This window comes from Heptranchias perlo, chromosome 8, assembly GCF_035084215.1.
Source record: "Heptranchias perlo isolate sHepPer1 chromosome 8, sHepPer1.hap1, whole genome shotgun sequence".
Taxonomy (NCBI): Eukaryota; Metazoa; Chordata; class Chondrichthyes; order Hexanchiformes; family Hexanchidae; genus Heptranchias; species Heptranchias perlo.
The window spans coordinates 10,609,450-10,635,695 of NC_090332.1; the positions used below are offsets into that span (position 1 = coordinate 10,609,450).

At 42.1% G+C, this 26,246-nt stretch overlaps 1 protein-coding gene across 1 annotated transcript in view; it reads left to right on the forward strand.

Moving 5' to 3' along the window:
• The window catches only part of adss2 (adenylosuccinate synthase 2), a 68,158-nt gene that overhangs the window by 29,898 nt on the left and 12,014 nt on the right, over window positions 1–26,246 (forward strand). Inside the window, exons 2-7 of the mRNA XM_067988638.1 lie at window positions 380–482; window positions 2,925–2,993; window positions 7,647–7,697; window positions 8,874–8,940; window positions 17,147–17,254; window positions 24,187–24,268. Of these exons, the coding sequence (XP_067844739.1) occupies window positions 380–482; window positions 2,925–2,993; window positions 7,647–7,697; window positions 8,874–8,940; window positions 17,147–17,254; window positions 24,187–24,268 (480 nt within the window). The remainder of the gene's footprint in view (window positions 1–379; window positions 483–2,924; window positions 2,994–7,646; window positions 7,698–8,873; window positions 8,941–17,146; window positions 17,255–24,186; window positions 24,269–26,246) is intronic.

Genomic DNA, 26,246 nt, shown 5'->3' on the forward strand with positions numbered 1-26,246 from the left:
TGTATGGCTCAGCAACTACACAACAGCAGTGTGTAAATTATCCATCAGTAGGATCTCAATCAGTGATTTTGAAAGTTCGAATCCTTGCGTTGCCCGCCACTAGAACTCCCCTATCTCAATTAAACAGCTTTTGTCATTTTATAAGTCTGTTTGGATGCAATATTACATGATGTGAGCTTTGCAATCTGGAGGAGAAGCAGACATGTCAAGTCTTCAAACTGTACCTCCTACACGCACACCCACAAACACACAAGTGTGTGTGCGCGCACACACCCAGCCCACCCAAGCTGGCGAGGAATGTGTGAGTGAGTTGCTGGAAATACCAGGTGGGTACAGCGGACAAATATACTTGTTTCATTATACCTCTTTTGTCACACAGGGAGGAAACAATGCTGGCCACACTGTGGTAGTGGATTCTGTTGAATACAACTTTCACCTTTTACCCAGTGGAATCATCAACCCCAAAGTCATTGCCTTCATTGGTAAGTCTTCATGTATCTTTTTACCTGCTGTGAGTCTACAGCACTAAAGCTGAATTACATATCTACAATTTTCTGAACGTGTCCATAATAATTTAACACGCCCCTGAAGGGTTAGGCGTACACATACCAGTGTAGAAGTAGGTCTAAAATTGTACTTTCACGAAAGGAATTTGCAGCCAGGATTTTATTAGTTACGTGTTCTGCTGCTTAGCAACCTGCAGACACTGGTTCTCCAGCAAGCAGTTGAAACTTTTTTTCCCCCCTTTTTAGTTTCTCTGCTGCTCATTAGTTATCTACTAGGGACAGTGTTGAGTGACTCTGCACCCCCGCCCCACGTGTTGTGTAGGGACAGTCCAACTAACAGTTCTTTTTAAATTGGACTTGTGCTTGGGGAATTCAGAATGGCTGTGATGGGGATTTCTGTTTTATTCTTCCATTCCACACTAAAAATTGTTCTGCTGACACTTTGTATTTCCAAAGTAGTATGAAGAAACATCACCTTGAATTAGCATTGAAATGGAAGGTGGAGAGTCTTGTGCAAAATTGAGGAAGATGAACAAAGTAAGATACATTGGCTCACTTAGAGGTTGCAGTGCTGGTTTTGAGAGAGTGGGGCTATACTGGCCTACACCATTTATAGATTTCCAGCTGGCTGCGTTCTCTGTTGGGCACTGGGCAGAAGTAGAGCCCGCAAATCCGGCAGCAGTATGTAAGGCCTACCAAAAAAAATCGGTCTTCAGCGTGACCAGAGCAACACCAGTCTAATTGGTGCTCTTTCAAAGAGCCGGCACAGCTACAATGGGCGGAATGGCCTCCTTCTGTACTGTATGTTTCCATGAGGTCGGGCGATTTCATTTCTAACTGCAGTCAGCAGCAAGAAAATCGCACATATGCTGCTGTTTTGAAACTGTAGAAGTTGATATTCAGTAAATTAGTTTGTACAAATATTTCATTAGCCCTAATAAATAACTCTTTGGCTGTCATAGCAGATCCTTATGTCCTGCATTTTTTAAGGTTCGTAGACAAACTACTATGTTGCCACTGGGCTTTTTTAATATCTCAGCGCCTATGCACTATAGGAAAATGGTACTTGAACCGATGTACATGTGTGATCATTTTTAATTGCTTCCTTCGATACCACTACCAGTGGCAAACCTATAACCAACAATACTTTTGCCCTAGTGTTGCATGCTCTCCATAGTTTGGATGAACAAAGCATATAACCACACTGTAGGATGTCTCTCACAATTCAGGTGAACGCAGTATTGCCCAACATTGCATTTTACTGAAATCCAAGTGGTAACGATGGCCTTTATATTAATGGGGTGTGTATTAAAGCTATAAATCTGATTAGTACTGTATTGTGATAAATGTATGATTGCTTCATTAAGCTGACTCTAGAGTTAGTTACCTGGATTTAGTGGCAATCTGCCCAGTAATTCTGCAGTTGTGTAACCTTCTATCGACATTTCACTGCACAGAACAGCTGTTAATGTAACTACAGTTACATAAGATCTATGTTGGAGATAGAGATCTAATTTTTGACTGCAGTTAAATCTTCATAAGAGATTATGACTAAATTATTTAGTAAATCATAGCCATCTGTATCTCAATTATCCTTTTGGTTAATGACAACACCTACATTTTTGAATTCAGAATTCCCATTGAGGTGCCTCTTGCTCACGGCTGCATCTTCTTAAATTGCCTCCTGAAACATTAGGAGCAAAGGTTGCACAGCAAAATAATGGGGTTTGGGTGGGGAGGGAGAGAGATTACTTTTTGTATAATTCCTTGCTGCAGTGTGTGTGTTTATATTTAATTACTGTATTTATAAAATATTTAAAAGCAGGCACCAGAAATGCAAGCTGGATGAGTCACTAAAATTTCATTAGGGATGAAACATTCCAGTTTAAGGTACTGGCCACCACTTGAAAATTCAACTTTGTGCCGTAGGCAGTTGTTCTTCTTCCTTATTGCACTGTAATGTATAAATATTTTTTTAAAATAGTACGATTAATGATAATTGACAAATAGAATCAAAGTCCAGCAAAAAGAGAATAAGCCAAGTTTAATTGTACTGCACGTTGCCTGATACTTTTATAACGCTGGATACTTTTAAAGCCAAATCGAGAAAGCAAGCTAGTCATTTATTCAAAGGGACTGTGGCTGCTGCATTTCCTTCCTATGTGCCATTAAACTTTCCCTCCTTCTCTGGTAACTTAGCCAGACTTAATAAAAGTCCCCCTCAAGGGAAACCCGACCATCAGCGCCGTTGGAGACTGGGAATTGAACATGGGTTTTCCCATTCAGCAGCATTATTCATATCAAGCCCATTTTCTTCTTTCTATTTTCAGTTGCCTGCGTCCTGTGTTGAGTGGTTATTGTGTATATTTTTTTTAGGTACTTTTTGTTCTTTATTAGCTAACTGTTCATGTACTGTAGGTAATGGAGTGGTCGTTCATCTACCAGGCCTCTTCGAAGAAGCTGCTAAAAATGAGAAGAAGGGAAAAGGTTAGTACAGTGGATTTCAGGCTGATCTGTGACCTGGAGTATATTAGTAATTGCTTGTAACAGGAGAACAGCAGTGTGTTTACTTTCAGTGCATAATGCCAGCAGGAGTCCTTTGTGACTTTGATTTCATGTTTGCTGTTCATCTAATAAAGCAGAGGCTTCCCATATTCCTGCAGGAACCTCACCTTTTGAAAGTAGAGGTTGTTTTCTCTTTTTTTATCCTTCTGATTTTCTGTCCTCTTCAGTTGCAGGCATCTACTCACTTAGACCATTAAGTTTGTCAAATGTGCTCTGCCATTTTGTTTGCTATGGCAGCTGTTTATCGATTCAATCCAAGTTCCCTGCCCTTTGTCCCCCCCCCCCCCCCCCCCATCCCTTAAAATCTGGTGCCGTGATTTCCACATTCTCAAAACCTTTCACGTGAAGAAATTATTTCTGGATTCACTCTTAACCATCTTAGGTCAGATTTTAATACTATTGTGATGAGGTGCTGACAAAAATGGAAAATTTACATTTTTATTCCAGGTAGTTTCAAAATAGCCAGACTTAGGATGGGGGTTGTCTTTCCATACCAAAATTCAACAAGGAGGACAGTGGATAGTGTGTCTGGCCAAAAGCTCCATTATTGGCCCTTTTGAAGAGCATTTTATATGTTAATGTCAACTCATCCCAATCAGACTGAAGTGTTTTAATTACTGTCCCATATAAAAACCAAACAGATTAAGAACATAAGAAATAGGAGCAGGAGTAGGCCAATCGGCCCCTCGAGCCTGCTCCGCCATTCAATAAGATCATGGCTGATCTGATCCTAACCTCAAACCTAAAGAACACAAGAAGTAGGAGCAGGACCCGGCCACTCAGCCCCTGGGCCCGCTCTGCCACCCACAGGGCCTTGACCGATCCGAACTCAGCTTCATGTCCAATTTCCTGCCCGCTCCCCGTAACCCCTAATTCCCTTTACTTCTAGGAAACTGTCTATTTCTGTTTTAAATTTATTTAATGATGTAGCTTCCACAGCTTCCTGGGGCAGCAAATTCCACAGACCTACTACCCTCTGAGTGAAGAAGTTTCTCCTCATCTCAGTTTTGAAAGAGCAGCCCCTTATTCTAAGATTATGCCCCCTAGTTCTAGTTTCACCCATCCTTGGGAACATCCTTACCGCATCCACCCGATCAAGCCCCTTCACAATCTTATATGTTTCAATAGATTATTTAAAATGTTGATCTGTGGAGTAAAAAAACCATAGAATAAATTAATTTAATGTTTCCAGTAGCTGAACTGCAAAAGGAAAAATTTGCAGTAAGACAGCAATACCCGGATGTTAACAACCCATCTCACGAAGTGTGAGTTCAAAGAACTTCCAGTAGCATAAAAGAATTCCCATGGTGTGCTCATGTCTTTAATTCTGATTAGCGATCCAAACTCCATCCGAACTGGGAATTTGCATTATTTATGTACAATATCATGTCGTGATGGTCTATGAAAGACTTGTTGCTTATAAAAATGCATTTTTAAAAGAAAAGAATAAAATCTTATTTGAAACCACTTCTGAACTAATTAAATTTTTATTGTCTTTAAGTATTCTAGTATCTTACTATGTCTGAGGTTTATGTGTTGTTCAACTTGTGTAACTTAATTTGCTCATTGGTCTGAAGGAGGCAGGGGAACAGGTCAGCTTTCCGTGTAATCTTTGTTTTTTTTTTATTCATTCATGGATTGTGGCAAGGCCAGCATTTATTGCCCATCCCTAATTGCCCTTGAGAAGGTGGTGGTGAGCCGCCCCCTTGAACCGCTGCAGTCCGTGTGGTGAAGGTTCTCGCGCAGCGATGTTAAGTCAGGAGTTCCAGGATTTTGACCCCAGTGACGATGAAGGAATGGCGATATATTTCCAAGTTGGGATGGTGTGTGACTTGGAGGGGAACATGCAGGTGGTGTTGTTCCCATGCGCCTGTTGCTCTTATCCTTCTAGGTTGTAGAGGTTACGGGTTTGGGAGGTGCTGTCAAAGAAGCCTTGGCGAGTTGCTGCAGTGCATCCTGTGGATGGTACACACTGCAGCCACGGTGCGCGGGTGGTGAAGGGAGTGAATGTTTAGGGTGGTAGATGGGGTGCCAGTCAAGCGGGCTGCTTTGTCCTGGATGGTGTCGAGCTTCTTGAGTGTTGTTGGGGCTGCACTCATCCAGGCAAGTGGAGAGTATTCCATCACACTCCTGAAATGTGCCTTGTAGATGGTGGAAAGGCTTTGGGGAGTCAGGAGGTGAGTCACTCGCCGTAGAATACCCAGCTTCTGACCTGCTCTTGTAGCCACAGTATTTATGTGGCTGGTCCAGTTAAGTTTCATGGTCCATGGTGACCCCCAGGATGTTGATGGTGGGGAATCGGTGATGGTAATGCCGTTGAATGTCAAGGGGAGGTGGTTAGACTCTCTCTTGTTAGAGATGATCATTGCCTGGCACTTGTCTGGCACGAATGTTACTTACCACTTATCAGTCCAAGCCTGGATGTTGTCCAGGTCTTGCTGCATGCGGACACGGACTACTTCGTTATCTGAGGGGTTGCGAATGGAACTGAACACTGCAATCATCAGCGAACATCCCCATTTCTGACCTTTATGATGGAGGGAAGGTCATTGATGAAGCAGCTGAAGATGGTTGGGCCGAGGACACTGCCCTGAGGAACTCCTGCAGCAATGTCCTGGGGCTGAGATGATTGGCCTCCAACGACTACTACTATCTTCCTTTTGTGCTAGGTATGACTCCAGCCACTGGAGAGTTTTCCCCCAATTCCCATTGACTTCAATTTTACTTTGTTATGCTATATACAGTATTTAGGGGGTGATTGTTAATTCTGAGCATTTTGCTCCACACTTGGCATGTATTAAGGCCCAGGTTACAGATCATGGGAAACTTGGTCTAATTATAGGAAGTGTCCTTTTACCTTGAACACCAGACTAAAGATTAGGAGAGAGCCCAAACCAAAAAAATTATATCCCCTTATTCAGAATTCCCCATCTGGAGTGAAGAGGCATTCCCCTATCGAACCCGTCAATTCCCTTCATTATTTTAAACACCTTAAAACCTACAACCACTTAACCTCCTCACTTTCAGGGCATATAACCCAAGTTTACCCAGTCTGCCACTATAGCTAAGTCCGTTTATCCCAAGTAACATCTATCTGAACTGTTGCTGGAGATTTGCCAAGACCAGTAAAACTATAGCTGTCTTAAGGTAAGATCAACTAACTAACTTAGTAAAGACTGAGATTGAACCTGGGGTCTCGCTTAGTTCTGTACTTAGCAATCTATTACCACCTGAGCTATGGCGTGAGCTGCAGAAATCTGCTCGAATCCCCTGCGTTTTCTGCGCCTGCTGCACATGTGAATTGAAGTGAGCTGTGTGAAGCGTTGAATTTTAAATCATCTGATCATTAAACGTTTCTCAGCTCACAAATGAAGTATCACAGAAGCCCCTTGAGCCTGCTCCACCATTCGATAAGGTCATGGCTGATCTTCTACCTCAACTCCACTTTCCCGCCCTATCCCTGTATCCCTTGATTCCCTTAGTGTCCAAATAGCCATCGATCTGAGTCTTGAATATACTTAACAACTGAGCATCCACAGCCCTCAGGGGTAGAGAATTCCAAAGGTTCACCACCCTCTGAGTGAAGAAATGTTTCCTCATCTCGGTCTTAAATGGCCGACCCCTTATTTTGAGACTATGATCTCTAGATCTAGACTCTCCAGCCAGGGGAAACATCCTCTCAGCATCTAACCTGTCAAACCCTCTACGAATTTTATACGTTTCAATGAGATCACCTCTCGTTCTTCTAAACTCCAGAGAATATAGGCCCATTCTACTCAATGAAGGGTTTTGGTAAGGTAAATAGTTAAAGTCTACACCCATTGGTCGATGAGTTGGTAACTAGGGGGCATAAGTTTAAGATCATGAGAATGAAAGGAGAGGTTAGGAACTTTATATTCAGTGGGTTGTTGGGGCATTTCATGTCCTTTCAAAGAGTGGTAGAAGCAGAATCCATATATTTTTAAAAAGGTGGAGGATAAATATTTGAAAAAGAAAAATTTGGATGAGTATGGGAATGGGGCTAACTGGATAGCTCATCAGGGAGCAGGTGTGATGGGCCGAGTGGCTGCCTCCTTTGCTGTGAAATTCTATGATGAGCAAGAGCACTTTTTTTTTCCTGAAGTGGATAGGTGTCAGCTTGGCTCAATTGCTACCACTCTTACACGTCGGTCAGAAAGTTGCAGACTCGAGCCCCACTCTAGCGTGAGACCATAATCCAATGTAATATGGAAGGAGTACAGCATATTCTGAAGTGCTGTCCTCAGGATGAAATTTATTTTTTAAAAGCTATATATCGCCTGGATGTTAAAGATTCCCTGGTACTATTTGAAGAAACGTGAGGAGTTCTCTATGACCTGAGCAATATTTCGCCCTCATCCAGAATTTCATTGGTGTTTGTGGACTTTAATGATGCAGAATGGCTGCCAAGTTTGACTATGCAACAATCACTGCTTCCAAAAGTGGTTCACCATGTGAAGCACTAAGTGGTTCAACATAATGAGGTGCTATATCAATACAAGCATTTCTTCTTTGTGCCATTTTGATCAAGTATAATAACTTTCTGTTCCTCTTCAGGTCTTGAAGGTTGGGAGGATAGACTGATCATTTCAGACAGAGCCCATATTGGTAAGTTGAATCATGGCTGTTAAAATGGAAAATTTAGCGCAGTTTACAAAAACAGCATTCTTCTTGCTTTGAATATAGCCGATGTTACCTTGATGTCTGTTTAAATATAAACGGTATTTGTTAGTTGGGTGCACGTAATGATCATACACAATATTTTGCGTGCCCAGTGAGGTACCAGGGCCCTTTCCCAACTGTGCTGGCAAAGACTGTAGTCATTCTTCCCTTCCCCCAATATGTTTTTTTTTCTTGCAAAAGGATCCAGAACTTGTTAGTTTGCTTGATCTGTTTTTATAACTAATAACCTCCAGTTAATTAAAGGTTGCAGTTGGGGTACTGACTGGGTGCTGTATCATGCCAGGACCCATGTTTGAACCTAACCTGGCTACAGCCCAGGCTGATGGAATAAAAGTTTCTCCTTGTAATGGTCCAGTTGTAAGAAGAATTAGGACAGTTTCAGTCCAGATCCTAGTAGGCCTACAACACACAACTATGAATAGTTCAGTACAGTTTGGCAGACTCAATTGCGAGACCAATGGTACTGTACTTCCTAATAGAATTCTAAATGTTATTTACTTTATATAAAGTTTATCAGTTGTATTATTACATTTTAAATAAACGTTACGCTTTTACCTTTAACTGACAGTACTGCAAACCCTGGCTGCAAGCATGGGTTGTAGCCATTCAGGATCTGACGTGCATTGATTTAAAATTAGTTCCCCTGGCTGAGAAATCTCTGGCAGAAGTCGTTCAAGGTCATTTTGACGGAACGACAAGGGACAGAGTTGGTTGAAGTGAATTAGATGACTAGCTACAGATGCCAAAGAAATAACCAAATGCATCTCACTGTGTTGATGAGCACTATAAACACACATCGTGCAGAGGATATACTGATAAAGTTGGTAGCTAGTTAATGTTGAGCATTTCCACCTGGAACACTGTACTGACATGTGCAGTGACGATGTGCCAATTGCCACAATTTGCTCGAGAAGTGGATGTTGTTTCTCCCTCTTGTAAACTCCCATTTTGTTATGTGTCTGGACGTGGTTCAGATTCGCTTCTGACTCATAACGGGTAGTTGCCGACAGTCATCTCAGCAAGACTTGGAATAATTCATGTGCTACGTCTATTATCTAAATTAGTGCAGGAATATCAAGTCTATCTTTTTTTTGTTTTTAGTGTTTGATTTCCACCAAGCTGCTGATGGTGCTCAGGAGCAACAAAGACAACAACAAGCCGGAAAAAAGTAAGGCTTCTACATTTCTCCTGTGGAAACCTATCCAACATGTGCTGTGTTTCTGAAGTGGACTTTGAAAATCTTAACTCTACAATTTATAATAGGAGTTATCATTTTCTTTTTTTATTTGCTTGGGACACTGTATTGCTTTGTGTCGAGAGCAAACCTAGTGATTGGCGTGAAATGTTATCAGCAGTTTTGTAACAAACGTGACCTTGAATTATTCATTTCCTCATTGCTTATGTGATACAGGAAGTGCTTTTTTTTTAACTCTTCAAGTGCTGAGAGGTTATAACCTATCAGGAAAGACTGAACAGGCTGGGGCTTTTTTCTCTTGAGAAGAGAAGGCTGAGAGGTGACCTAATAGAGGTCTTTAAAATTATGAAGGGGTTTGATGGGTAAGACGTAGAGATGATGTTTCCACGTGTGAAGCATAAACACTAGTTGGGCCAAATGGATTTTTTCTGTGCTGTATTTTCTATGTGATTACACTTTTTTTTGAACTGCTAAGGATTAAACTATGCTGAGCGACAACTGACCTAGAATTCTTGTTAAATCCAGAGAGACTTCTAGGAAAAAGAGTCAAGCTAGTTACTACATTCAACAGACTTGCTTAGTTTTTTTTACTGTGTGTAAATGTAGATAATGTGGGTTTTTGGAATAGGATTTTGTATGATTAATAAATGCTAACAGTAGGTAATTGATAAATGCTATTCTTTACACTGAAAAGGAAAAACTGCAAAGGCTTGAAGTTCTTAAATAAAAACAAAGTCTTGGATTTATACCACAGGTCTGTCAACATCTAAGAATGGAAAAAACAGGTTATTTGTATTATTTGTGTAACCCTTCATTAGAAATAAAAACTGCAAGATAAGCAAGCATTTTTGTAAAGTTGGAGGAGAAAAAAATGAGAGGAAGGGGACGAAGTCAGAGTACTAATAGATATGCTAATCACTGACATGGAATAAATGGGTTGAATGACCTGCAGAGCTTAATGGAAAGGCAATAGATGATATAAAAGATTATCACTGAGACATAAAAAGGACAATGTGGAAATAGTGGGGAGGGTGAAAAGACACGGAAACAAAAAGGTGAGAAATAGGTAAAAAGAGTCCCTATAATCTCACGTTACACACCTGAAATTTCAATAACCTTTTATAGAACCATAGAAAAGATACAGCACGGAAGGGGGCCATTCGGCCCATCGTGTCCGGGCCGGCTCGAAGAACAACAAGGTGCCCATTCTAATCCCACCTTCCAGCACCCGGTCCGTAGCCCTGCAGCTTACAGCACTTTAGGTGCAGGTCCATGTACTTTTTAAAAGTGTTGAGGGTCCCTACCTCTACCACCAATTCGGGTAGCGAATTCCATATACCCACCACCCGCTGGATAAAAAAAGTTTTTCCTCATGTCCCCTCTAATCCTTCTGCCAATCAGTTTAAATCAATGTCCTCTAGTTCTTGAACTCTCTGCTAGGGGAAACAGGTATTTTCTGTCTACTGTATCTGGGCCCCTCATAATTTTGTACACCTCAATCAAGTCACCCCTCAGCCTCCTCTGCTCAAAGGAAAACAACCCCAGCCTATCCAATCTCTCCTCGTAGCTGCAATTTTCAAGCCCTGGCAACATTCTTGTAAATCTTCTCTGCACTCTTTCCAGAGCAATTACGTCCTTCCTGTAATGTAGTGACCAGAACTGCGCACAATGCTCCAGCTGTGGCCATACCAGTATTTTATACAGTTCCATTATTACATCCCTGCTTTTGTATTCTATACCTCAGCTAATAACGGAGAGCATTCTGTATGCCTTCTTCACAACCTTATCTACCTGTACAGCCACCTTCAGGGACCTATGCACATGCACTTCAAGGTTTCTCACTTCCTCTACCTATCTCAATATATTCCCGTTTACTGCATATTCCCTTTTACTGTTTGCCCTCCCTAAGTGCATTACCTCACACTTCTCCGGGTTGAACTCCATTTGCCACTTTTCTGCCCACTCCACCAACCCATTGATATCATCTTGGAGTCTACAGCTATCCTCTTCACTAACAACTACACGGCCAATTTTTGTGTTGTCTGTAAATTTGCAATCATGTCCCCCACATTCAAGTCCAAATCATTAATACATACCACAAACAGCAAGGGACCCAACACCGAGCCCTGTGGCACACCACTGGAAACGGATTTCCATTCGCAAAGACGTCCATTGACTTTTGCCCTTTGTTTCCTGTTACTGAGCCAATTTTGGATCCAGTTTGCCACATTTCCCTGTATCCCGTGGGCTTTTACCTTTCTGACCAGTCTGCCATGTGGGACCTTGTCGAATGCCTTACTAAAATCCATGTAGACAACATCTACTGCACTACCCTCATCAATCCTCCTTGTCACTTCCTCAAAGAATTCAATCAGATTTGTAAGGCATGACCTTCCCTGAACAAATCCATGCTGGCTATCCCTGATTAAACCATGCCTTTCCAAGTGACAGTTTATCCTATCTCTCAGTATTGACTTTAATAGTTTGCCCACCACCGAGGTAAGACTGACCGGCCTATAATTGTTCGGCCTTTCCCTCATACCCTTTTTAAACAATGGTACTACGTTTGCAGTCTTCCAGTCCTCCGGTACCTCCCCTGTATCTAGTGAGGATTGGAAAATGATCCCCAGAGCATCCCCTATTTCCTCCCTGGCTTCCTTCAATAGCCTAGGAAACAATCCATCCGGCCCTGGTGACTTACCAACTTTCAAGAATTCCAGTCCCTCTAGTACTTCCTCTCTCGTAATGTTTAACTTATCCAATATTTCACACCTCTCTTTAACTACTACGTCCGGATTATCCCTTTCCTTTGTGAATACGGAGATAAAATATTCATTTAAAACCCTACCCACATCCACTGCTTCTACACACAAGTTACCCTTATCATCCCTGATAGGTCCCACCTTTTCCTTAGCTATCCTCTTGTTCTTAATGTACTGATAAAACATCTTTTGGGTTTTCTTTAATCTTACTAGCTAATATTTTTTCATGCTTTCTCTTTACTTTCCTTATTTCCTTTTTTACGTCATCCCTGTACTTTCTATACTCCTAGGCATTCTGCAGTATTTAGTTTTCTGTGATGGTCATAAGCTTTCTTTTTCTCCTTTATCTTGCCCCGTATACTTCTAGACTACCAGGGGGCTCTAAATTTGGCAGTGCCACCCTTTTCCTTTGAGGTGATGTGTCTGCATTGTACCCGTAGAATTTCACTTTTTAGTGCCTCCCACTGACTTGCCACTGATTTCTCCTCCAGTAGTTGTGTCCAGTCCAACTGCCAAATCACCTCTTAGTTCTGTAAAATTTGCCTTCCCCCAATTTAAAACATTTACTCCTGATTTAACTCTGTCCTTTTCCATAATAATGCTAAAACTAACTGAATTGTGGTCACTATCCCCAATATTGTCACCCACTGTCACTTCACCCACTTGCCCATCTTCATTCCCAGGACTAAATCTAGAATTGCATCCCCTCTTGTTGGGTTTGTCACGTACTGGCTAAATAAGTTCTCCTGGACACCGATCAAGAATTTTGCACCCTCTGTGCCCCTCACACTTTTTGAATCCCAGTTGATGTTAGGGTAGTTGAAACCCCCTACTATTATTGCCACCTTATTTTTGCACTCAAATTTGCCTACATATTTGTTCTTCTATCTCCCTTTTGCTATTCGAGGGTCTATAGTACACTCCTAGTAGTGTGATTGCCCCTTTTTTATTTCTTAGCTCAACCCATATGGCCTCGATTGATGATCCATTTAGCATATCATCCCTTCTCACAACTGTAATTGATGGCACCCTCCCCACTATTTCCACATTGTCCTTTTTATGTCTCAGTGATAATCTTTTATATCATCTATTGCCTTTCCATTAAGCTCTGCAGGTCATTCAACCCATTTATTCCATGTCAGTGATTAGCATATCTATTAGTACTCTGACTTCGTCCCCTTCCTCTCATTTTTTTCTCCTCCAACTTTACAAAAATGCTTGCTTATCTTGCAGTTTTTATTTCTAATGAAGGGTTACACAAATAATACAAATAACCTGTTTTTTCCATTCTTAGATGTTGACAGACCTGTGGTATAAATCCAAGACTTTGTTTTTATTTAAGAACTTCAAGCCTTTGCAGTTTTTCCTTTTCAGTGTAAAGAATAGCATTTATCAATTACCTACTGTTAGCATTTATTAATCATACAAAATGTGGCACTGGGGCGTAATCCTGAGATTACTACCTTAGAGGTCCTGCTTTTTAATTTATCTCCTAACTCCCTATATTCTGCTTGCAGGACCTCATCCCTTTTTTTTACCTATGTCGTTGGTACTGATATGGACCATGACCTCTGGCTGTTCACCCTCCCCCTTCAGAATGTCCTGCAGCCGCTCCGTGACATCCTTGACCCTAGCACCCGGGAGGCAACATACCATCCTGGAGTCACGCCTGCAGCCGCAGAAACACCTATCTGTTCCCCTTACACTGGAATCCCCTATCACTATTGCTCTCCCATTGAACGAGCTATCCATGATAATCTCGGCATCGTGGATGCTCCACAGTGAATCCACCCGCAGCTCCAGTTCCGAAATGCGGTTAGCCAGTAGCTGCAGTTGGACGCACTTCTTGCACACATGGTCGCCAGGGACACCGGTAGTGTCCATGACTTCCCACATAGCGCAGGAGGAGCATATCACGGGTGCGAGCTCTGCTGCCACGACTTGCCTTAGATTAAGCTTGTTAGTTACTCTTTTTAAGGAGTTTACTCCTTTTAAATTACTCTTAGAGAATGTTAACTATACAAGGGACCTTGATTCACTTAAAAAACGCTACTTGCTATAAGACCTGCAGACCTTACCTTTCTTTTTACTTTAGTTACTGCACTGTAGAATAGTAGAAATACTCACCTGAACCTACTTACCATCAGCTGCCTCCCCTGCGCCGCGTCACTTTTTCGCTGGTGATGTCACCTCTGGAATTCTGCCGCTGGTCTCAGTGAGGGTCTCGGTGTCGGCCCCTCCGCCGCTGGTCTCGGTGTCGGCCCCTCCGCCGCTGGTCTCGGTGTCGGCCCCTCCGCCGCTGGTCTCGGTGTCGGCCCCTCCGCCGCTGGTCTCGGTGTCGGCCCCTCCGCCGCTGGTCTCGGTGTCGGCCCCTCCGCCGCTGGTCTCGGTGTCGGCCCCTCCGCCGCTGGTCTCGGTGTCGGCCCCTCCGCCGCTGGTCTCGGTGTCGGCCCCTCCGCCGCTGGTCTCGGTGTCGGCCCCTCCGCCGCTGGTCTCGCCGCTTTTTAACTTGGTGCCGCTCTGGTGCTCCTCCCAGGTCCGCTCTACCTTTACTGACCTATCATTCTTTACAAAATGTTCTTTTTATTTGCCATTCCCCCCACCCCCCCCAGCATGTCACGTATCGGGATTTCTGACTGCGCACGTGGGCGTTGATGTAATATATGTTAAATATGCTACCATAGAGCTAAACCGAGCACTCAAAGGGTTAAATTCACAGGACAGCAGAGTGGGGAGATGTAGCTTTGGTTTCAGACTGGGGGAGGGGACTAAGTTTGTATTGGTGTGCTTCAGACGATGAAAGTTAGTTTTGACGGTTCAGTGATCTTTCACGCCCTCTCTGGTTGGGAAAATTGTATTAATTTGAGCTCAGCAGGTATAGCTGCCAGGGGTAGTTTGGTGAGAGTCTACTTCCTGGAGTCAGAATTAACAAAAAGAGAAGAGAATCACCAATGTTCAGGGTCAGTCAGATCCAACAAAAGTTGTGAGCAGGCAGATCTTGGCCTGAGCTGGGAATTAAGACGTGGTCAGTTTTCCCAGCTAGAAGCTGACCTGAAAGGAAAGAAAATAAAATTGATATTCCTTCTGATTTTTGGGATGGTGTATTTTTATTTTGTGTTATTAGGGGACGCATTTCAGGAGAAGTTTGAAAAAATTTGAAATTGCAACTTTTTGATAGTCATTTGTATTCTGCAAAATAAATAAATAAAGAACTAGCGTTTATATAGTGCTTTTGATGCCCACAGGGTATCTTAAAGCACTTTACAACCACTTAAGTATTTCTGAAATATATTCACTGTTGTAATGTAGGGATATGCGGCAGCCAATTTGTGCACAGCAAGGACCCACAAACAGCATTGAGATAAATGACCATGTTTTAATGGTGTTGGTTGAGGAATAAATGTTGGCCAGGACATCGGGAGAACTGTCCTGGTTCTCTTTGAATCATGCCTTGGGATCTTTTGCACCCACCTGAGAGAGTAGACAGGGCATCAATTTAACGTCTCATCCAAAAGACGGCACCTCCGACAGTGCAGCATTCCCTCGGTACTGTACTGGAGTGTCTGCCTACATTATGGGCTCATGTCTCTCGGGGGATTTAACCCACAACCTTCTGACTCAAGCTTCTTGATTTGCAATGGACCTCTTATTACCAGAAGGTGCATCAGTTCTGCGTATCACAATATTGAAGAACCACACATGCGGACACGTTGCAAGTTTACGGTATTCAGCCTCGTTGTTAAGAGGGTGGAGGCATTATTCCATCCCCTGCTTTATGCTATTGTATAATTAGGCAGTGCAAGTGGACTCTGGAATTTTAGAGATGTGGAATCTGCTTACGGGACCGACTGACTCCTCTGAACCTGTGAAGGCATCTGCAGTTATAGCATCGCAGAATCTTACAGCACAGAAGGAGTCCGTTCGGCCCATTGTGCCTGTGCTGGCTGTTCAACAGACAAAATTTGTAACACTTCCCCGCCCCACCCACATTAATTGGGAGCTTGCTTTTTAGGTAATTTAAAGGTGTAAACTAACATCTCAGCACTTCATTGTGCTATGCATTGGTAAACAGGTGGGCTGCATGAAATGTTTGCTTCAATACATTAGCGAATATCTCGAAACTGTGGTTATGGTCAGTTGGATGATGTACTGTTTCATAAGGACATGTAATCACAATTATATAAACACAGTTATAACATATAATCACAATTTATTATCTTGTCAAGGTGCAACAGTGCCCCTTTAAGACCACAAAGTCTAATTGTTGAGTAAACACAGCCTCTGGTAACTCGGAGTTTACTTGTTGTTTAGTCACGGAGCTTTGCAGATTGGAAAGTGCCTGTAAGTTTCAGATTCTAGGTTAATGACTGTTTTTCTCTTTTAATTAAAAAAAAAGATGGTTTTGCATTAAAAGATTTGCGTTGTCTGGTGTGTAATTGATGTGTGATAGACGCAACATTTAATCATAGATCAGCTGATCTACCCGCAGTGGTGCACACAGGAAATTGAGACCAAATTTAGTCTTCGGGGATTAGAAGCTAGGGCACATTTGGCTCAGGAAACGCAGGCGTACTTCAGTTCCCATTTTAAAGTGATATAACTCAACTGGGAGAGGATGTAATTACAGCTTGAGAGATTTACGCAGGCAGTTTCCAATATCAATGCAGACAGGAATTTATAATGGAAAAAGTTGACGAGTTTGCGCAGGCATGAAAAATCTTTCGTAACTTTTATACTTTGTCTGGTTGACCAATTTTACATTGAGTTTTTAAACATGATACTAAATTAGAGCCTTTTACATCTTTTCAATTTCTGTACCTCCTAACCCCTTTAACTGGCGTGCAGTTGATTGGTTCTGATCATGTAGATCAATCTCCATTTGGACAATTGAAACTTAGCCAGATTTGTTGCTTCTGAATTATTATAAAGTGTTTTGTGGTTTAAAATTACCCCAGTTCATGTTGCATTCAGCTAAATTTAGATCCTGTGTTTTTAAAGGCAAAATGACAATCTACTGCTAATGGCCTTTAAGTTAAAATCATTGTTGTTGACTCTAGTGCCCATTTTTAAAATTCTGGGCAGCTTATTAATAAGGACCGCTTATTATTGTCACAAACTACTAGTGACGTAAAATACCAGTACATTGTGATGAGTGTTTAAAATCAGAGTATTAGCATCTATTAAACCACGTCATAGCCCATTTTATTTTTGATCAGCTCCTGTCCATTCTTACTGCATTTTTTGCAGTGTTTTAATTGTAACCACCTTAGTATGTGTTCAGGTGGTGGTGGGGGGCTACCTAGAAAAATAACTTTGTTACCTGTACTTTTACTACCTAAACAGATATATTTATTGGACACAGAATTAGTGACTACTTAAACAAAATAACTTCATTTATTTATTATTTATTTCTACAGCTTGGGCACCACAAAGAAGGGAATTGGTCCAGTGTATTCTTCAAAAGCAGCTCGGAGCGGGCTCAGGATATGTGATCTCCTGACTGACTTTGATGACTTTTCTGAAAGGTATTTGAATGTTCAAATATTCCATGAGCTCTTTCAACTAATAAATTTCTGTGTGCTCATTCACTATTTCAACAATATTGTTGATTGTGCAGGTGGCATTTTGGTAATTCAAGTCCGTGTTAGAGTCATAGAACCTCACAGCTCAGAAAGAGGTCATTCGGCCCGTCATGCCTGTTCTAGCTCTTTGAAAGAGCTGTCCAATTTAGTCCCACACCCCCAGCTTTTTCCCCATAACCCTGCAAATTAGTCCTCTTCAAGTACATGTCCAGTTGCCTTTTGAAAGTTCCTTTGGAATCTGCTTCCACCACCCTTTCAGGTAGTGCGTTCCAGATCCTAACAACCCTTTGTGTGAAAAAATGCCTCATCATTTCCCCCCTCGTTCTTTTGCCAATTATTTTAAATCTGCGACCTCTGGTTACCGACCCACTTGCCAGAGGAAACAGTTTCTCCCATTTACTCTATCAAAACCCCTCATAAGTTTGAATACCTCTATTAGGTCTCTCTTTAACCTTCTCCGCCCTAAGGAGAACAATCCCAACGTCTCCGATCTCTCCACAAAACTGAAGTCCCTCATCCCTGGTATCATCCTGGTAAACCTCCTCTGGACCCTCTCCAAGGCCATGATACCCAGAATTGGACACAATACTCCAGCTGAGGCCTAACCAGTGATTTGTAAAGGTTTAGGATGACTTCCTTGCTTTTGTATTCAGTGCCCGTATTTACAAAGCCAAGTATCCCATACAGTTTCTTAACCACCTTATCAACTTGCCCATGCCCATCTTCAAAGATTTGTGAATATGCACCCCCAGGTCCCTCTGCTCTTGCACCCCCTTCAAAATGGTACCATTTAGATTATACTGCCCCTCCATGTTGTTCCTCCCAAAGTGCATCACTTCACCCTTATCTGCTTTAAATTGCATCTGCCACGTGTCTGCCCATTTCACCGGTCTGTCGATGTCCTCCTAAAGTCTGTTGCTATCCTGCTCACTATTTACTATGTTGCCAAGTTTTGTCACCTGCAAACTCTTAAATTGTATTCCCTATACGGAAGTCCAGGTTATTTATATATTACAAGAAAAGTGAAGTGTTAAGAGATTTTCTTAAAATCACACACAAAACCACAGTTTTTTTCATTCCTTCTTCCTTTTTCTTGCCATACATGATATAGTTTTGTAGAGTAGGTCTCTGTGGTGATCTGTGTAGTTCTTCACATGCACAAATTATAATATAAAACGCCTTAAATGTAAATGTACTTCATGTGTATATTTACTTAACAAATACCTGCCACCACCCAGTGTGAAATTTTGCAGTCTTTCTCGTTCGCCAACGTTTGGAATGGAATTTATCAGGAACAATACATCTTAGTGCAGTTTCTGCGTTTTTATCCAGCAGTCACGAGCAGTACTCTGACTTCATCAGAGTGATTGCTGAGAACGTTGACTGTCACAACGAGACACACCAGCCCTGCCTTGCTTTCCATCCATAACATGGTTGGGTTCTGCTTGCCCTTTGCCATGGCGTTCCCCGTTTGAGCTGTTCATTATTGATAGGGCTTGCTTTTTCTCTGCTGGCCTGCTGCGGTTATTCCGATTGCTCGAGCTGACCACAACGACAGCTCCCCTCTCCACACATTATTGCTGGTGTTTCCATGGTGCTGAAGTCTGGCGTTTTAATCTGTTTTGCAAACCATTTTAGCAAATAACCAATAAGCAGTAACCAAGGAAGTAAACCATACGCAATGATCAAAAAACACTTGCACACTCTGCTTTTTGTCTTAACCGTTTTACCAACAAACGAACAGGCAGGTTAAAGTACACATGCATGCGCCAGGCGAGTACGAGTACTGAGATCACGTGCTCAACGACTGTATCTATTACTCACTTTTTATTTACTAATCAAAAATGCAATTAGCCACATCTGGATTCCCAAATAGCCACATACAGCTAGTGACTAATATATTGGACAGCATTGCTGTAGACGTTGATATCGGCGTTGCCAGTAAGGGCAAAGACTTTTCGAGAAGATATAGGCTCATGGAATTAAGTAAAGGCAACTAAAAGGTGGCAAGTGACCCAAATCTTTGCGACTTAGTGCTTTTTAAACCCTGTTAACATAATTTGTGCTGTTTTTAAAAAAAATTATATAATGTTGTCTGACTTGAGGTTAATGATCATTGATATATTATTCAACATTTGGTAAGAGCGCCCTCTATTGGGCACTGACCCCTTCACCTGTGCTTTGATGACAGCGATGTTTAAGGGATCACTGAACTTTATATGTGGCTTTCTTCCAACACAGTCTTCGTTGTTTGGAAATGAAGAACAATTTGATCACATTAAAGGTGCCCAGTAGTGGTGCTTCTATTTTCCTGTGAGTGAATCTTACAAAATGCTGGAAACACTCAGCAGGTCAGGTGGCATCTATGGAGAAGGGTACGGTTAGCTTATCATAGTCTGTCAAACCGGTCATCGATCTTAACCCTACCTTCCTCTCTGCACAGATGCAGCCTGACTTGCTGAGTGTTTCATAGAATGGTTACAGCACGGAAGGAGGCCATTCGGCTCATCGAGTCCGTGCCAGCTCTATGCAAGAGCAATCCAGCTAGTCTCACTTCCCCGCCCTATCCCCATAGCCCTGCAAATTTTTTCCTTTCAAGTATTTATCCAGTTCCCTTTTTGAAGGCCATGATTGAATCTGCCTGCACCAGCTCCTCTGGCAGTGCATTCCAGATCCTAACCACTCGCTGTTTCCATCATTTTCTGTTTTTATTTTTGTAAGTGAAATGATGTTTGCAAAAAAATTGGGTGTGACTAGCCCAGCTGGTTTACACCAGTTCTTTGCTAATTATTGTAGTCCTAAATAAAGCAATTTCATCCATTAAGATTTGATTCTGAACAAACTACTTGAAAACAAGAATCCAGCATTGAATTCCATGTTCGAGCATTGGATTCTCCGTCCCTTTTCCCCATGACTTGTGCAGTTCTACTTTTTGTTTTTTGGCTGTTTTACATTCGTTAATGTAAATGCAAAGGGAGAATCTAAAGCAAATGAAGGAGCTTGAGAAATATTATAGCAGCCTCTGGCCCCCAGCTCTACTGTTTACTGAAGGGAGATTTCATCAGTCTGTCAAGTATGGCTGCTGTTAGTCTGCAGTTTCAATAATCTCTGACTTGATGTATATTACTGATTTTAGTTCCCTTATCTTCTGTCCCATCAATGTCATTTATATCACAATCAGCAAAAACTCCAGCTTGCTGCATGCCGTTGCATTAGCGTACAGCCTCATGATATTGCATTAGTGCGCTGCCCACGTTGTTCTGAATTACAATGTGTCCTGGTTACTTTTGCATTTAATTAAATGCTTTTTCTGGCTATCGGCTTAAATTGATGTTTCCAGTCAGATTTTTCACCAACTCCTCCTGAAGGTAGCGACAGATTCTGGGATATGGCCCCATTGGTGCTGGCAGCCCATGTGGCCATGTGATATTCTAGGTGGTGTCAATGGGCTGTTCCCCAATTTGGGGACATTGCAGCTGAGCCTAACTCGATTGAGTTCTTGGATGAAGTAACAGAGAGGGTTGATGAGGATAGTGCGGTTGATGTGTATATAGACTTTCAAAAGGCATTTGAATAAAGTATCACGTAATGGACATGTTAGCAAAATTGAAGCCTATGGGATTAAAGGGACTGTGGCAACGTGGATCCAAAATTGGTTAGGGGACAGAAAGCAGAGACTAGTGAACGGTTGTTTTTCAGACTGTAGAGAAGTATACAGTGGTATTCCGCAGGGGTCAGTATTAGGACTGCTGCTTTTTTGGATATATATTAATGACCAGGACTTGGGTATAGAGGGTATAATTTCAAAGTTTGCAGATGACACGAAACTCGGAAATGTGGTAAACAATATGGAGGATAGTAACAGACTTCAGGAGAACATGGACAGACTGGTGAAATGAGCAGACCTGTGGCAGATTAAATTTAATGCAGAGCTGTGTGAAGTGATACATTTTGGTAGGAAGAATGAGGAGAGGCACTATAAACTAAATGGTACAATTCTAAAGGGGATGCAGGCACAGAGAGATCTGGGGGTGCACATACACAAATCTTTGAATGTGGCAGGGCAAGTTGAGAAGGTGGTTGTTAAAGCATATGAGATCCTGGGTTTTATTAATAGAGGCATGGAGGTCAAAAGCAAGGAAGGTATGCTCATCCTTTATAAAACACTGGTTAGACCTCAGCTGGAGTATTGTGTTCAATTCTGGGCACCACACTTTAGGAAGGATGTCAAGGCCTTAGAGAGAGTGCAGAAGAGATTTACTAGAATGGTACCAGGGATGAGGGGCTTCAGTTATGTGGAGAGACTGGAGCAACTGGAGTTGTTCTCCTTAGAACAGAGAAGGTTATGGGGAGATTTGACAGAGGTGTTCAAAATCATGAACGGTTTTGCTGGAGTAAATAAGAAGGGTCGGGAACCAGAGGACACAGATTTCAGGTGATCGGCGAAAGAGCCAGAGGCAACATGAGGAAACATTTTTTATGCAGCAAGTTGTAATGATCTGGAATGCACTGCCTGAAAGGGTGGTGGAAGCAGATTCAAGAGTAACTTTCAAAAGGGAATTAGATAAATACTTGAAGGGAAAACATTTACAGGGCTATGGGGAAAGAGCAGGGGAGTGGGGGAATGCGTTAGCTCTTTCAAAGAGCCAGCACAGGCACGGTGGGCCGAATGGTCTTCTCCTGTGCTGTACCTACTATGATATGTGTAAACAATTTTACAACACCAAGTTATAGTCCAGCAATTTTATTTTAAATTCACAAGCTTTCGGAGGCTTCCTCCTTCGTCAGGTGAACGATGTGGAAATGAAATCCTCGAAAGCTTGTGAATTTAAAATAAAATTGCTGGACTATAACTTGGTGTTGTAAAATTGTTTACAATTGTCAACCCCAGTCCATCACCGGCATCTCCACATACTATGATATGGAGAGTGATCAATGTGTGGAATAGACGTACCTGTGGAATAGCAGAAGGGACACCCTGAAATCATTTAAGAAGAAAATAGATGCTGCAATAAGGAGGAAGAGTAGGGTTTTTCTGGATGGGTGAACTATGATGGGTCGAAGAACTGCCTTCGTCCGTCTTTATCCAGTGATCTCGGCGCAGACCCGTCATCGAACTGGAGGCCTCCCCGGTCTCTGTGGCTTAGTTTTGCACCATACAGTGCATTTAATAACTGAGACAGCAGGGGAGTTATAACTGCCCTTTTATGAAGTTGCTTTTGTATTTTCTTATTCCATGGTGTGCCCATGCCAGTCGCCATTCCCTGATTGAGAGGTCTTGGTTTTCTGCCAGATCCCACTGTGTAACCTACTGCTAGGATGTGTGCTTCCCAGTCGGAGAATGCCTCTGGGGAACTCTGGATGCAAACTATCTCTGGTACTTTGCTACCTTACAAGATGCCCATATTATTTTCTCACTGTTTCACCAGCTAGCCTTTGCATGGAGATTTGTATAAACTCCCTGGATAAAGCAACTAATCTTGTACACTTACTTGCTTCAGGTGGTCACGATTTGTCCAGACAAATTGCATCTGATATAAGTGTAACCCACTGCAGATCAACTATATACAATTAAAGTTAATAGTTCACTAATTGCAGCTTAGCGGCTGTTTGATTTTTTTTCATAAAATATACTTTATTCATAAAATTTGCAGCAATACATACAAAACAGTTGTCACATCACATTCCAAACGTACACAATACAAATTATACAATTTGCAGGTTACATCAAGTGCAGTTCAATGAACACATTGTACATAATTACAGTTCATGACACTCTGGGGTGCCTCATTGCATTACACTCAACACAGATTATTGATTTCAGATTCATTACAGGTACATTACATCAATTTGAATTTTACATTCTGCCGGGGGGGGGGGGGGGGGTTTCCCTGATTGCAGCCCCTCGGTATACAATGGCGGGAAGGCTCTAAATGGTTGCCTTACCCCACAAAGTCTTTGCGGCGGCCGCACCCAGCCAGTTTGATGTGTTAAGAGTTAAATGTGATGGTGTTAATTGGGGCTTGAATTACTGATTTTCAAAATTATATAAATAGCATTTTAAATAAGCTTCTACACATGACGTGCATGGAAATCCACTGTCTGCAGTATTTAGTTGGTTACTCATTTCACAGGTCGGCTAGTATAGTAACTAGTCAGCTGATCCAACAACTCTGTTACTCACATTCTTCCTGACTCATAGAGCAATGGGGCCATAAAGCAAGTGGAAAAGCTGAATTGATAACTTGTGGAATTTCAAACTGCACAGAAAAATTGGTGCTATCGATTATAATATCTGTTGTACTACACAGGTGCTGTGCTGGTATTGGTTCTTAAAATGCAGTACCCAAGACTGCTCGTGCTGTATTGATATGTTAGTGCTTTGGACAAGCGAGACTACCTTCTCTTGGGGTCTTGTATGATTTTTATTTTCTAGTGACTTCAATATAAAATGAAGCCTTCCAGTTTTTTTAAAAAAAAATTAACCGTCTGTATTGCCATTCTGTCCTAGAACAGCCTGTTCTTTTCAATTGCTTTATCAGTAGAAAGTTGCCCAGGATTTCTGAGGGCCTTTAAATCACACTCTGCAGAATCTTGCCACCTCCTTCATCCCACAGCAGAGTGAGTGAGTAATATATGTGCGCACACTGCTATAAAATGGTTTTCTTGTGCCTCATTTGGCATAAAAATAATTTTTTTTCCTCCAATAATGAAATGGTTCACGTTCACAGGTCATTCTCATCTGAATTTAAAAAGTAGAGATGGCCTTTAAATTAGGGAATTCTCTTCTTGTAAATGTTCATCCATGAAAGTCCACGTGTTTATTCTGTTGGATTGCATTGTGTACATTTTTAAAATACTCTTATTTTCCTTAGGTTTAAAGTCTTGGCAAATCAGCACATGTCAATGTATCCCAGTCTGGATATTGATGTAGAAGGGGAATTGGAGAAGCTCAAGGTAAACTGATCAGTGCTTAGCTTTATTTTACACCAATTTGTGCTTTTACATGTTTGGCATTGCCGGTACCCAACAGCAATAATTAACCTTTGATCATAATCCAAGAAGATGTTAGGACAAATGGAATAGAGCAAATATCCATCATGAAACTGGTCTAAAAGTTCAGTGCAGCTGAGGCATGATTGTAAGCTTGCTTATTCCCACCCCCACCCTCCCCGGCCCCTCATAGCAGATCCATGTACAAAAGGCTCTTGGGTGAGTACGTGCCTGTTGCTCTTGGCTCGATTAGTGCACAATGGCTTTGTGTGGTCGAGTTGCATTGTGTAAAGAATCTATTTTGTTTAAATGATGCAATTATGTAGAGTTTTCAGAGATGCCAGCAGGCCCACAAACTGGATCAGAGCCACGTAGTGTAGCTGATTTTCCTTGGCTGCAGGATGACACTGTTGATTGTGATTTGGAAGTCAAGATTTTTCAGAAAGTGGCTTAGTTTTAATGCGCCTTTCAAAGTTTTACGTCAGTAATCCTGCAAACGTGGCAGTGCCATTCAAATTAATGGGGATAAGCAGATTATCGTCAAAACTCAAACTGGTTTTTGATATTTGAAACCATAATGGATGCAATTATATTATACCTAACGTAAATCAAATACCATGTGAATGACGCAAAAGGATTAACTCAAAATGTTTCCAGTCCTCTCTGAACTATACTTCTCAACTATCCACACTTTTGTCCCATAAATTTGCATTGTTTTGCTCCAATACTGAAGTGTTCTAGGTTTCACGTCCAAGTTGTTGGAATCCAGTTCTTGTTGCTGAACTATGAATGGAATGTTTTTTTGAAGTCTCTGTGCAGCTGATTGGGAAGTGGTGAAGTGCAGTTCCATTGCACAATTTGGACTGGCAGGGAAACTTTTTCCTCTAGGATTGTGCACACTGAGGGAATAACTAAGGCTAGAGCGTGTTTAACAAGAAAAGGCCATTCAGTCCACTGAGACTGTGCCTTCCACAGGCTATATACTGCCACGGTCTTGGGTGTTGTCCAGCCATGTGGAGTTAATATTTCCTTCCTACCTGCTGCACCCAATACAAGCCTCTGTCTAACAAAAACCTAAGCTTATAACAGCTTAAAAATCTCAATGGAAAAAATAACTCCAGATATTGGTTTTCAGATCCACTCCCAAAGTGCAGTTAAAAGCTCTCTCCACTCATTGAGGTGGACAAGAAAATCGCATTATCTCATTCTTAAGTAGATTAATGCCAAGTTCCCACATGAAGGAATTGTGTTTAGTGCTTGATGAACTGAATGTCAGCGGTTACCTTCAGAGCACTTTAAATAACTGACACTGCTCCTGGCTTAGTGCCACTTGTGGGCAGCTTGCAGCCTGCTTACAGAATGGCATAATAGCTGCATCCCAGGCGTCGTAGCTGCGTTCCTGGCTGCGACCCAGTAAACTGGCTTCTAATTCTTTAAAACTCCTACTGCACTCTTGCCCAGTGGATGCTTTAAAGAATTCAAACCCAGTTCCTAGGTCACAGCCATGAATTTAGCAGTCTGCTCTTTCTGGGTCGGGGGGTGGGTGAGGGGGGGAGCAGCCGTGGGGAAAGGCAGTGATACTTGAATGGGAGTGAGTTCACGCAGCAAGTGGTATCGTGGAGCCAGGAGGAGGGGAAGGCCTCTAGCATCAGGGTGGGGAGAACTAAATGGGAGGGAAGAGCAGAGCGGCTCGATTTTTCCAGTGGGCTCCAGACAGGTGGCACTGTGCAGAACAGCATCACCTTGCTGGGAGCTGAAATTACTCTCAGCTGGAGTTGCTTGTGGGAAGAATGCGCCAGTCCGAGTTAAGTATAACATAGGCTTAGAAATGGGAAGCTTTGTGCTTTCTCTGTATGGTCTCAGTAAGGCAAAAGGAACTGATTGAGAGCCTTGAACACCAGCTGTGATTCATATATAGAAACTCACTGATAATTGATCTTAT